This window comes from Phacochoerus africanus, chromosome 5 (genome assembly GCF_016906955.1).
Source record: "Phacochoerus africanus isolate WHEZ1 chromosome 5, ROS_Pafr_v1, whole genome shotgun sequence".
NCBI classification, from domain to species: Eukaryota; Metazoa; Chordata; class Mammalia; order Artiodactyla; family Suidae; genus Phacochoerus; species Phacochoerus africanus.
The window spans coordinates 18,475,968-18,488,689 of record NC_062548.1 but is presented as its reverse complement, the minus strand read 5'-3'; the positions used below and the strand labels follow the sequence as shown (position 1 = coordinate 18,488,689).

The 12,722-nt window shown below is 52.7% G+C and overlaps 1 protein-coding gene across 3 annotated transcripts; it reads right to left on the bottom strand.

Annotated features, from left to right (window-relative positions):
• Nucleotides 1-2,564: 2,564 nt before the first annotated feature.
• On the bottom strand, nucleotides 2,565-12,695 carry ZNF668 (zinc finger protein 668). 3 transcript variants are annotated; one of them, XM_047780006.1, is made up of 3 exons: nucleotides 12,650-12,695; nucleotides 4,660-5,328; nucleotides 2,565-4,225 (listed from the first exon to the last, which is right to left on the bottom strand). In XM_047780006.1, the coding sequence occupies exons 1-3, from the start codon at nucleotides 12,667-12,669 to the stop codon at nucleotides 3,013-3,015; spliced, it is 1,902 nt and encodes a 633-aa protein (XP_047635962.1). In that variant the 5' UTR covers nucleotides 12,670-12,695; the 3' UTR covers nucleotides 2,565-3,012. The 3 variants fall into 3 exon arrangements, with proteins under 3 accessions (XP_047635962.1, XP_047635963.1, XP_047635964.1); XM_047780007.1 differs by lacking the exon at nucleotides 12,650-12,695 and adding an exon at nucleotides 12,294-12,410; XM_047780008.1 differs by lacking the exon at nucleotides 12,650-12,695 and adding an exon at nucleotides 5,642-6,629.
• Nucleotides 12,696-12,722: the final 27 nt, after the last annotated feature.

Below are 12,722 nucleotides of genomic sequence, written 5' to 3'. Positions count from 1 at the left end.
GACCCCTAGCCTGGGAACCTCCATATGCCAAGGGTGTGGCCCTGAAAAAAAAAAAAAAAAAACTTCTTTACCCTGGAACCCAGAATTAAGAGGACATGAAACTAAGAGTTCCCTGATGACTTGGAAATTAAGAACCCAGCGTTGTCACAGCAATGGCTTGGGTCGCTGCTGTGGTGTGGGTTTGATCCCTGGCCCTGGGAACTTTTGCATCCTGTGGGCATGCCCCTCCCCCCAAAAAAGGCATGAAGCTGAGCTGTAGCCCACCTTCAAAATGATGCATAATGTAAATGAGAAAATTCACTTGCTGTGAGCCACAGATATTTGGAGGCTGGTTGATACCAGATTATAATAAGTCTAATTTATCTATTACAGAACCAGTATCCAGAAGTGGGGTGGTGCTTCAATACAAAATAAACCTGAGTTGTGTGGCATTGGCTTTGGAGCTGGACAGTGGCTGGTGAGGAAACTACCACAGGAAGTTGGAAAGTTGGTGATGTATATTATGCAGTGGTGAAGCATTTGGTTAAACTATAAGCTGGAAATAGAACTAAGCGTATAAATAATGTCCAACTGCGTTCAGAGCTTTAGGCAAAAAATCAGGGAAAGAGAATATTATTATCATGGTTTGGTTGCTATTGGGTACATTTGACAAGTTATGGTAAGAAAGAGATTACTCAGAAAGTAATCTGCCAGGAGTTCCCATTGTTGTTCAGTGGGTTAAGAACCTGACTAGTATCTATGAGGATGGTGTGGTTTTTTTTTTAATAGCTTTATTTTGATTGATTGATTTTTGCTTTTTAGAGCCGCACTCATGGCATATGGATGTTCCCAGGCTAGGGGGTAGAATTGGAGCTACAGCTGACAGCCTACACAACAGCCACAGCAACACCAGATCCGAGCCACATCTGTGGCCTATGCTGCAGCTTGTGGCAGTGCTGGATCCTTAACCCACTGAATGAGGCCAGAGATCAAACCTGTATCCTCATAGACACTAGTCAGATTCATTTCTACTGTGCCACAACCAGAACTCCGAGGATGTGGGTTTGATCCCTGGCCTTGCTCAGTGGGTTAAGGATCCAGCATTGCCACAAGCTGCAGCATAGGCCACAGATGTGGCTCGGATCTGGTGTTGCTGTGGCTGTGGTGTAGGCTGTCAGCTGCAACTCCAATTCAGTCCCTAGCTTGGGAACTTCCATATGCTGTAGGTGCGGCCCTAAAAAGATAAAAGAAAATAATTGGCCACTTTTTAAGCAGAAATGGAAGAGAAGATAGAAACTCCAGGCAGGTGATCCAAATTTTTAACCAGTAAAAGATACAACCAATAAAGCACTTAAACTACAAAATTTGATTAAAACTCATCTTTGAGGCAATGGCCATATTGAATGTATAATTCTCATGCCTTTTGTAAAAACCTCTTAATTGGTCAGTAGTGGTTCCCAATAGATTCTTTCAATTACACAGGATGATTCAGAGAAAAGAGATTAAGAATGTAACTCTCAACTTGCCTACAGCTAAGTCTAGAGAGAGAGGCATGTCTGAAAAAATTGTGAGTTTGGCTGTTGGCCCATAGAACTGACTGGAATTAAATAGATAAGAACGCACCCCCTTAAAAAAAGCTACTAGCTTGGATTTTTTTTTTTCTTTTTTCTTTTTTGGCTGTGCCTACAGCATGTGTAAATTCCTGGGCTGGGGATGGAACCTGTGCTGCACTTGCAGCCTGCACCACAGCTGTTGCAACGTTGGATCCTTAACCTACTGTGCCACAAAGGAAACTTTTTTTTTTTTTTTTGGCTTTTTAGGGCCGCACTTGCGGCATATGGAGGTTCCAAGGTAGGGGTTGAACTGAAACTACAGCTGCTGGCCTACACCACAGCCACAGCAACACCGGATCTGAGCCACATCTGCGACCTACACCATAGCTCACAGCAACGCTGGATCCTTAACCCACTGAGCGAGGACAGGAATCAAATCTGCAACCTCATGGTTCCTAGTCAGATTTGCCTCTGCTGTGCCACAATGGGAACTCCAGGAACCTCCTCTTTTCAAATAAATATATAAATATTGTGGTCACAGGTGCAGCATGTGGGATCTGAGCCACATCTGCAACCTATAGCAGCAATCACAGCTCAAGGCAACACCAGATCCCAGTTGGGTTTGTTAACCACTGAGCCACAAAGGGAACTCCAGAAACTTAGGATTTTCAAGCTCTGTTTAAAGAATCCTTTTGGATAGCAATGAATTTAAGGATTAAATTGTGGAGAATCAACATCTTTTAATGATATCTTTCCACTCAGGTACATGGTATGTCTCCATTTAGTTAGGTCTCACAGCCCTCTTTATATAGATTTGTGTGTTTTTTGCAAGGTTTATTCCTTTGTGGTTGATGGGTTTGTTGTTATCGTGAATGGGACCCCAAGTATATTTTCTAATTTGTTATTGTAATTTACAGAAAATATACTAACCTTGGGCCTCAGTTTATCTGTAAAAGTACAGGAGTAGAACCACTCAGTAAAAGATCAAATTGAACGGGCAAAACAAAATTAAACAGATTTGTTCACTGCAGGTCTTATCAATGATTTTAATACTTTGATCACCAAGAATCCCCAAGACAGGTACAGGGATTTCCTGTACTTACTTGACCATGGAATCCTTTGTCACAAGACATTTCTGAAACGTTATTTAGAGAAAGCAATGCATCCAAAGACCCTTCTAGTTTCTAATCTGTCAACCCTGGGGTCTCCACTGAAGCCCATCTGATGCCCAAATTCCCACTCATCCCCAACCAGACAAGAAAACAACCTAGTGTCAAAGTGAGTGTTTTAATGAGTGGTGCCCAGAGAGCCATGTCTCTTGCCAGCCTCTGCTGTCCCCAGCTCTGTCAGGAAGGTGAGCTAGCTGCCTGGGGACACAGGTATGGATCTGGAGTCTAAGAGTGAGCTGGGGCAAAGGGAAATTCAGGAGGCACCCTGAAGGGGCAGAGCTCCTAGGAGTGTGGCGGAAGGGGCGTGGGCCTCAGGCTGGCCCCTCTTCAGGCATTCCCAGCAAAGCCACAAGGGGCTCCAGGGGTGTAGGGGTCCCGATGGGCACAGGGTGGGTGCGTTCGTGCTTGCGCAGGTCGCTGGCACTCAAGAAGGCCTTGGGGCAGTGGGGGCAGGTGTAGGGGCGCACAGAGCTGTGGGTGCGGCTGTGCTTGCGCAGCCCAGCCCTGTCTGAGAAGCTCTTCCCACACTGGGTGCAGGGAAAGGGCCGGAGCTCTGGGTGTGAGCGCTCGTGCCTTCGCAGCAACGTCAGCGTGGAGAAGGTCTCCTTGCACTCCCGGCACACAAACTGTGGTGGTTTCTCGTCCACCTCCTCACCCCCCACCTCGCCTGCCCCCCCCAAGGGACCAGGAGCCTCCCCAACCCCAGCATCTTGGCACTCCACGTGCTCCACCGTCATGCCCACCACTTGCCACTGGGTGGCCATCACACCTCCTGATTCCGGGGGCAGCCCCAGCAGCCCGGCTGGAGGGTCCCCGAGCCCCGCCCCTGCTGCCGGAGTGGCTGAGCCCTCGCCTGCCACGCTGACTGGCAGCGCCAGCCCCACTACCAGCTCCTGTTGCGGGGGAGCCCCTGCGGCCTCGCTACTTCGATGAGTCCGCTCGTGCTTCCTCAGGCTTGACGAGACCACGAAGGACTTTCCGCAGGCATTGCAGTGGAAGGGGCGCTCACCCGAGTGCACCCGGCTGTGTTTTGTGAGGCTGGCTCGCTCAGCAAAGGCCCGCCCGCACTCCTCACAGCGGAAGGGCCGCTGGCCCGAGTGCACCAACGCGTGTCGCTTGAGGTCCCAGGACGCCACGAACGTCTTGTCGCACTGCAAGCACTTGAACGGCCGGTCGCCCGTGTGCACCCTCCGGTGCATGGCCAGGTCGGCAGGCTGACGGAAGTCTTTGCCACATTTCTCGCAGCGGTAGGGCTTCACGCCCTCGTGGGCCCGCTGGTGACGCCGGAAGCTCGAGGGGTCGGAGAACATGCGGCCGCAGCGCGGGCACAGGAAGGGCTTCTCGCCCGAGTGCGTGCGCTCGTGACTCTGGTAGGAGCTGAGCTGCGTGAAGCCCTTGCCGCAGGCCGGGCAACGGTAAGGCTTCTGTGCAGCGTGGATGCGCTGGTGGCAGGTGAGTGAGGACGAGCGGGAGAAGCTCTTCCCACACTCTGAGCAGAGGAAGGGGCGCTCGCCTGTGTGGGACCTGTGGGAGCGAGGAAGCTCGGCATGAGGGTGAGCCCCCGGCCTGACCCCCACTGAGGGTCTGCACTGTAAGTTAGAGCCCGTTAACATCTCTGGGGCCTTGGCCCAATTCCCTAAGGGGCAAAGGGCTGTACCCCGAGAAAGAAACCTTCAGGACAGGTGTTTATGTTCCAGATATACCTTGGCACACAACATACCAGCCTCACCCGTACCTCCTGGACCTCACCCTCTAAGGTGCCCAACTTCAAGGCCTGCCCCCTTCCTCAATCCAGAGGCCTAGGCCAATCAGGCTCCATTTCCACCCTCTGGGCCCCATAGCTCCGCCCCACTCACCTTCCATTGGCTCATTCGCTCTTTAGGACTCAACGCCTTCACCCTATTGGTGCACTCGTCCCAACCCCTTCGGCCGCCCCCTACCCAGCCCAGTGCCCTCACCGCTCGTGGTTGCGGAGGTCCTTGAGCTCAGCATAGGCTTTGCCACAGCGCTCGCAGCCATAGGGCCGCAGGCCTGCGTGCGTGCGCCGGTGCTTTCGGAATACCGAGGGGTCTGCGAAGCTCTTGCCGCAGTCGGCGCAGGTGTAGGGCCTCTCGCCGGTGTGGCCGCGCTGGTGGATCTTGAGCTTGGAGAGCGCGCCATAGGCCTTGGGGCAGTGCGCGCAGCGGAAGGGCAGCTCACCTGCGTGCGAGGCTAGGTGCACGCGCAGGCACACGGGCTGCATGAAGCGGCGGCCGCACTCCGGGCAGGGGAAGGGCTTCTCGCCCGTGTGGCTGCGCCCGTGACTGCGCAGCTCTGGTGCCGTTTTGTAAGCCTTGGGGCACAGCGGGCACGCGTAGGGCCGAGGCTTAGCCGCTGCACCTGATACCTTGTCCCCACTGGCATCCTCCGCTTTGGGGTCTGTCTCTGGCTTCAGCTTCACCTCGGCTGCCTCCTCTGTGCAGTCTGCAGGCCCATGTGTGGCAGCGTGACGTGCTGCGCGGGGCGCATTTGGAAATGTCTTGGTACAGGATAGGCACTTATAGCGGCGGCCAGAGCGCTTGTACCCCGGGGCTGGGGACCGGTCCTCCAAAGACTCTACCTCCATGGCCTTGATGGGCTGGGCTTCTCTGTGAAAGAGGCAAAGTTAGGAGTCATACCCCTTTCCCATTCTCCAAGACTTCTCTCCTCACCAAAGCCCCCTAAGGCCTTAGAGGAAACCCTATCTTAACTCATTTCCCACCCGGAATGTACATCCTTCCTTGCAAATATTCCTGCTTCTCCGGTCTGTTCACTTATGAAAGGAGCTGAACCAGGTGACCTGAGAAGAGCTAAGAGAGGAGGCCGAGGCCATCCAAAGGTCCACCTTCACTTCCCTCCCAGCCTCTGGGCTTTTCCAAACCCTGTGGCATTCCCAGAAGGCCCTGGCTTCACCCATCTCACCATCTTCCTTCTTCAGCTCAGCGTCCAAGACCTGTGCAAGGCTGCAGACATAGAGGCCCAGATACGAGTCTGGCCTGAAGGTCTCCAAGTGTCCAGGCCAGAAGATGACAAAGACAATGGGCTAAATGTGGTGACTGGCACCATTTGGCTGAAAGGGATAGGTTCCCAGCATAGGTATTTTGTCTCTCCCCTCTGGTTGGTTAGTTTTCAGCGTCAGCAACTGTTCACACAGAATCCTGGCCTTGCACAGCTGGACGGGACTCCACCCCAGGTAGGAATCCTGGTCCACCCTCTGCTCTGGAGTGGTTTGGTTCTTGCTCCCATAGCTCTGGGAATGGGGGAGCTCAGTTACTCTCAAGGAAGCTTGATCCACTGTTAGCAGAAGTGAGAAGGCTCTGACTCAGATGTGATGTCTGCTCTAGCCTGGTCTCCTGGGACCAGGCTCTAGCTAAGGCCCCTTCTTTCTCGGTTTGGGGCCCAGACACCCTCCACCCAGCTGCTCCTGGGGATCATGGCTGGGAGGAAATAGGATTAATGGCTGCATTAGTCTTAACACCAGCTCATCCTCCCTGGGGGATGAAGGGAAGAGGATTAAGGCAGATCCACTTAAGGAGTGCTTGCAGCAGCTGCTGGGGGCAGCCAGGGTGGGGGGAAGGACAGTACTCTAGGGAAGGGAGGGGAAGCAGGTAAGTCCAGAAGCTGGGCTGGGAGATAGGAAGCCTGGATTCTAGAGCTCCTTTCTTTCTTTAATTTTGGCAGTGCCCACAGCATGTAGACGTTCCAGGGCCAGGGATCGAACAGGTGCCATAGTAGCGAGCCAAGCCACTGCAGTGACAATGCCAGATCCTTGACCTTCTGCACCATAGGGGAACTCCTAGTGCTCCTTTCCAGGCCTGTTTCCTCATCTGTACACTTCAGTGGTTGGTGGCTTCTAAGTTAGGACCCAAGGAGGACTCAGGAGCCCCGAGGCGGGGGGGGTGGGGAGGGAGAACAAGGGCTGCATCTTCATTTTAAAAATGTTTTCGGGGGGGTCTCTTGTCTTTTTACGGCTGCACCCTCGGCATATGGAGGTTCCCAGGCTAGGGGTCCAGTCGGCCTACACCACAGCAAGTAACACAGGATCCAAGCTGCATCTGCGACCTACACCACAGCTCATGGCAACACGGGATCCTTAACTCACTGAGAGAGGCCAGGGATGGAACCTGCAACCACATGGATACTAGCTAGGTTCGTTAACCACTGAACCACGACGAGAACACCAAGGGCTGCATCTTTCGAATCAGCATCCTTCTAACTGGTGGCCCAGCCTCAGTCCCCCGTCCTTGCACACAACCTAAGGAGTCTTCTCCCAAAGGTACCATGTCATGCTCTGTCCCCTGCTCAAGAATTTTCTATGGCTTCCATCACACCGTGCAAGTCCCCAGGTCCTCCATGGCTTGTCTGAATCCCACCAAGCCGCGCTTCCCAAAGGAAGCTCTCCCTGCATCTCCTGTTTGGTTTTTGGCCTCCATCCTACACCACTCTGTTCCACCCTCAGCTTTTTCACTTTTCCCACTAAGTCCTAGGGCTGGAAGGTGAGTTCAAGGGCTTGAAGCCCACCCTTTCCCAGGGCTTGAATTCCCCTACACTTTCCAGGGGATCTGCCTATCTCTGGATAAGGCCCTCGCTACTCCCTTCTGCTACTCCCTTCCGGATCCTCTCTGGACAGTCTGACTGATAAAAGTTTCTCCTTAATAAACATGATAGCGAGTTCTCTGGTGGCTCAAAGGGTTAAGGATCTGGTGGTGTCCCTGCTGTGGCTTGGGCTCCATCCCTGGCCCAAGAACTTCTGCATGCTGCAGGCAAGGCCAAAACAAACAAATAAAACCTCCTAAAACCAGGATAGCTCATATTTCCTGAGCACTTGCTAAATAACAGGTGATATCCTAAGCTCTTCAAATGGATTAACTCACTTGAAGTTCATGTCAGCCCCATGAGAAAAGTTCTGTAACTGCCCCCTTTCACAGATAAGGGAAATGAGGCCAAGAGAAACAAGGCTGCAGCACTGAGGTTAGGTGCAGCCTCTGAAGCCAAACTGCCTGGCTTAGAATCTTACTGCCCTCACTTCCTGTGACCCTGTGTGATTTACTTCATACCACAGGAACTCAGTTTTTCTGGGTTTTTTCTTTTTTTTGTCTGTCTTTTTGCCATTTCTTGGGCCGCTCCCACAGCATATGGAGGTTCCCAAGCTGGGGTCTAATCGGAGTTGTAGCCACCTGCCTACGCCACAGCCACAGAAACGCAGGATCCGAGCCGCGTCTGCAACCTACACCACAGCACATGGCAAGGCCGGATCGTTAACCCACTGAGCAAGGGCAGGGATCGAACCCGCAACCTCATGATTCCTAGTTGGATTCGTTAACCACTGGGCCACAACGGGAACTCCGGTTTTTTCAAGGCCATACCTGTAGCATAGGGAAGTTCCCAGACTAGGGGTCACAATGGAGCTGCAGCGGCTGGCCTACACCACAGCCACAGCCATGCCAGATCCGAGCCGCATCTGTGACCCACACCACAGCTCATGGCAACACTGGATCCTTAACCCACTGAGCCAGGCCAGGGATGGAACCTGCATTCTCAGGCATACTAGTCAGGCTCATTATCACATTATCACTGTGCCACCACGGAAACTTCCTATGTCGGGTTCTTAAGCCGCTGAGCCACAATGGGAAATCCAGGACCTCAGTTTTCTCATCTGAAAAATGGAAATAATAACAGTACTTACTTCACAGGGTTGGGCGAGGGCCGAACAAGATAAGAATAATTACTGCCGCCAATTACTGAAGCGTCTCAGAGCCACTCTGCTGAGTGTGCTACTGATTTTGAATTCTCTCATAGCTTCCTGAGATAGGGATTATTGCCCTCATTTTACAGAGAAATAAACTGAGGTTCCCAGAGTTAGGGATAAACCCATGGTCACATAGCTAGTTACTTAGGCAGCTGAGACTTGAATTTGGGTGTGGCAATGCCATGTCCCTAACCTGCAGTACTGGGCTGGGCAACAAACCCACGTCAATCCTATTGTGCCAAAGCGGGAGCTCTGAACACTCAACATGTAAGGACCAAAGGCACGGAGTTCCCACCGTGGCATGATGGGATCGACAGTGTCTCTGCAGTGGGTTCGATCCCTGGCCTGGTGCATTGGGTTAAGGATCCAGTGTTGCCGCAGCTGTGGCATAGGCTGCAACTCCGTCTTGGATTTGATCCCTGGCCTGGGGACCCCATATGCCCTGGCAGTCAGAAAGGGAGAAGAACAAACAAACAATAAATCTTAGGTCTTCAGAAGCTTCTAGGAGAGAGGGATTTTTACTACGCATCTTTTTCAGGGGGAAAATTTGCAAAAGGCCACATAGCTAGTCAAGGAGCCCCGACTCAAACCTAAGTCTTCAGAGGACCTGTGCTGGGCTCTTTCTCTGCGGGTCTTCATTCATTTAAGGTTTAACAGCCAAATCGTGGGGCTTTCCACTGCTCTTAGGACAAAGACTAATATCTTTTCCATGGCCAGCAAGGCCCTGAACTATTTAACTCCTGCCTACCTCATCTCCCACTCCTCTCCCTTTGGCTCAGTAGGATCCACCCACACGGGCTCCTTTTTTCACCTCAAAGATGCAAATTCCTTCTCATCTCAGGGACTTTGCACTAGTAGTTCCCTCCACTAGAAACACTATCCCCCAGGATCTTTGTGCAGCTATCTCTTTGATTCTGTTTGGGTCTTAGCTCCTTGTCACCTCCTTAAAGAGGGCTTTCCTGGAGTTCCTGTTGTGGCTCAGTGGAAACGAACCCGGCTAGTATCCATGAGGATGAGGGTTCAATCCCTGGCCTTGCTCAGTGGGTTAAGGATCTGGCATTGCTGTGAGCTGTGGTCTACGTCGCAGACATGGCTTGGATCCCGCGTTGCTATAGCTGTGGTGTAGGCCAGCAGCTGTAGCTCTGATTTGACCCCTAGCCTGTGAACTTCCATATGCTGTGGGTGTGGCCCTAAAAAGACAAAAAAAAAAAAGAAAGAAAAGAAAGAAAGAAAGAAAGAGGGCTTTCCTGATCACCTTTCTTTCTTTCTCTTCTTTGGCTGTGCCCTCAGAATGCAGACATTCCCTGGCCAGGGATCGAACCTGCGCCATAGCAGTGACAATGCTGGATCCTTCATCTGCTGAGCCACCAGGGGATTCCCCTAAGCACCTTTCTCAATGCTATCTGCACCGCTGCTAATCATTCTCTGGTCCCCCTCCTCTTTAATTTCCTTCCTGTTGCTCATCCAGATAACATTCCTTGCAGGTTCACCACGAGCTAGGACACATACGTATTTATGTGTCCTATTCAAGCTACACATTCACAACTGCCTAGAAGTTTGTTATGGCTGAATGTGCCCCAGCATGGAAGAAAGGCCATGTGAGAACTTAGGCAGGAGGTGGCCACATACAATGCAGGAAAAGAGCCCTCCCCAGAAAGTGAACTGGCCAGCACCTTCTTCTTGGATAGCTCAGCCTCCAGAACAGTGAGAAATAAATTTTTGTTGTGGCCCCCCTACCCCATGTTTTGTTCCTTTTCTTTTCTATTTTCTTTGCTTTTTAGGCCCACACCTATAGCATATGGAAGTTCCCAGGCTAGGGATCAAATCTGAGCTTCAGCTGCTGGCTTACACCACAGCTCATGGCAATGCCCAATCCTTAACGCACTGAGTGAAGCCAGGGAGCAAACCCGCATCCTCATGGATACCAGTTGGGTTTGTTACCCGCTGAGCCACAACAGGAACTCTCTCTCTCTTTTTTTTTTTCTGTTATAGTAGAGCAGATAGATTAAATAGTATTAACTTCTCCCCCACCCCCTGCCATTTTACGGCAAAGGATGAGGCACAAAAAAGTAGCTAGTCATGGTCACAGCCAGTACTCAAAGCCAGGTGGTCTACCTCCCAAACGTCTGCTCTCTCCCCTGATCATAAGTGATTGCTAGCACTTATACATTTTATGGTTCAGTTGTTAATTCTGAGAGCCAGGAATCTGTATTAATCCGCATCCTCTCCACATAGAACCATGCTTGGTGCCCCCAAAACAAACTGAACAGATCAACCTCCAGGTCTAAGGACTCTGCCTCCCCCACAGTAGGAGTCTGTAAAAACGTCAGTTTTATTAACCGAATTTCTCTGCCTTTCCAAGTTCACAAGGTCCAGTGCAGGCAGGCAGCTACTGCTCCATTAGACCCCTAGCCTGGGAACCTTCATATGGCGAGGGTGTGGACCTAAAAAGACAAACGACAAAAAAAAAAACAAAAACAAACAAACAAACAAAAAAAAAACGAGATCCCAGCTCTTTCTCCCCCCCCTCCCCCCCCACCCCACCCCACCCCACCCCACCCCACAGTCGATTCATTGCTCTGGTGAGGGAGCCCTGTCTTTGTTTACTACTGGATTTAGGTGGGGGATGCCATCTTGCTGCTAGAATGGGCTCTAAATGCCAGGAATGCAGATTTAATTCCCAAAGGGTTTAGGCTAGAACCCTGCAGGCAAGGATGAGGTGAAGAGCCCACTTTTTATCCTCTCTCCATCTCAGTCTCCCCACATCTAAACAAATAGTCACCGGTAGGCCTCACAGGCCACGGGAGATCTGGTGAGATAGCAGATGGGGAACTGTGAACCATGCAGAGAGGAGAGCTAGTCATCTCCTGAACATCCATCCAATCTGGTTAGCCCATAACCTAATCCCAACCCACTTTTTCAGCCTCACTTCCAGAGGCACTGTGCCCCTCCGCACCATAGCTCCAGCCGCAATTCTCAAACTTCCCCACCTAAATACATCCCCGTACGCAGTTCCCTCTGCCTTCTCCTGTTGGAAAACTGTTGCATCCTTCAAATACCTGCTTCCCCAGTGCCCCCAGGAATAATTAATAGGTAGTAGAGGTAAGGGCACCACTGCACTCTGGGCCTCAGTTTTCTCATCAGAAAAGTGGGGTCTCTGAGGCACGTGGGAGTTTGAAGGGCGTTAGAGCCAAGATCTGCGAAATCCCTGCGCTTCCAGCTCCCTGCAACCATCTATGTGTCCGCATCCCTCCAGGCAGAGAGCCCCACAGGGCAGGGCCCTGGGCTGACTCTTCGCAGAAAAAGCCCTGGGAAAACGTGGCATCGGATAATGTGGCAAGAAGAAAGGAACGATGAATGAGAGAATGAACAAATGAATGGACCGAAGGCCAGGCTCTGGACAAAGGCCTGCAAGATGGCGTTCTCTAGGACCGCGGGAGGGGCGGCCGAGACCTCGACCGGGGAGGGGGCCTCCGGCGCCAGAGAACCGTACAAGGCCGGCCGCGCACCTGGGACAAAAGCCCGCAACATGGCGGGCTCTAGGACCCTCGGGCCCGCACCACGCAAGGCGGGCAGCCGTGCCGGCCGAGCCCAGGCGTCCGCTGCAGCCGGCCCGCCGGGACAACCGGCGGGTTCTAGGACCCGCTGGGCCCGGAGCCCGCCCGCGCCCTCCCGGGACCGCACTCCTCCCGCCCCGCCCGCGCCGCTCGCGCCAGGCTAACCCCATCCGCCCTCGGCACCCACAGGGAAACTGAGGCTCGCTCGGATCGCGTCCGCTCTGGGGCCGCCTGGGGATCCTTGAGGACTCCTGCCGGCGTTTCCTACCTGAGAAGACTTGGGCCGGCTCCGTGGCGCCAGCGGCAGCTCCTCGCACCGACGGAGCCCGGGACACAGCCAGGGAGGGGCAGGCGCTAGGACCCAGCGGGTGGGGGTGGGAGGAGGCGGAGCCAACGAGCGGAAGTGGAAGGGAGCTTTCCTCCCTAGGGAGGAACACAAAGTGTACCGGAGCACCCCCAACCGAAGGTGGAGGAGAAACCCTTTGCAAGGGGTCTCTGTGGGTGCTAATGACAGGGAACACCGGAGTAGGTTTGCGGGTGCACTGGCTATTGCTAGCCTGGGGAAAGGTCACCGTGAACTAGAAGGTGGGAGGACAGAAAGGCCATGCTCAAGATTTGGAGTACCTAAGTCCGCTTATATTCATTCCACAAAATTTCCCTTAATAACAAGGAGTGAATGAAGCTCCCTCCATCTGTC

Excerpts from the sequence above, each read along its gene's own strand:
- ZNF668 (XM_047780006.1), bottom strand. The coding sequence starts at position 12,669 with ATGAATATAAGCGGACTTAG. Across the intron at positions 5,329-12,649 it reads ATGAATATAAGCGGACTTAG|AGAAGCCCAGCCCATCAAGG; the intron begins GTACTCCAAATC and ends CCTCTTTCACAG. Across the intron at positions 4,226-4,659 it reads GACCTCCGCAACCACGAGCG|GTCCCACACAGGCGAGCGCC; the intron begins GTGAGGGCACTG and ends TCGCTCCCACAG.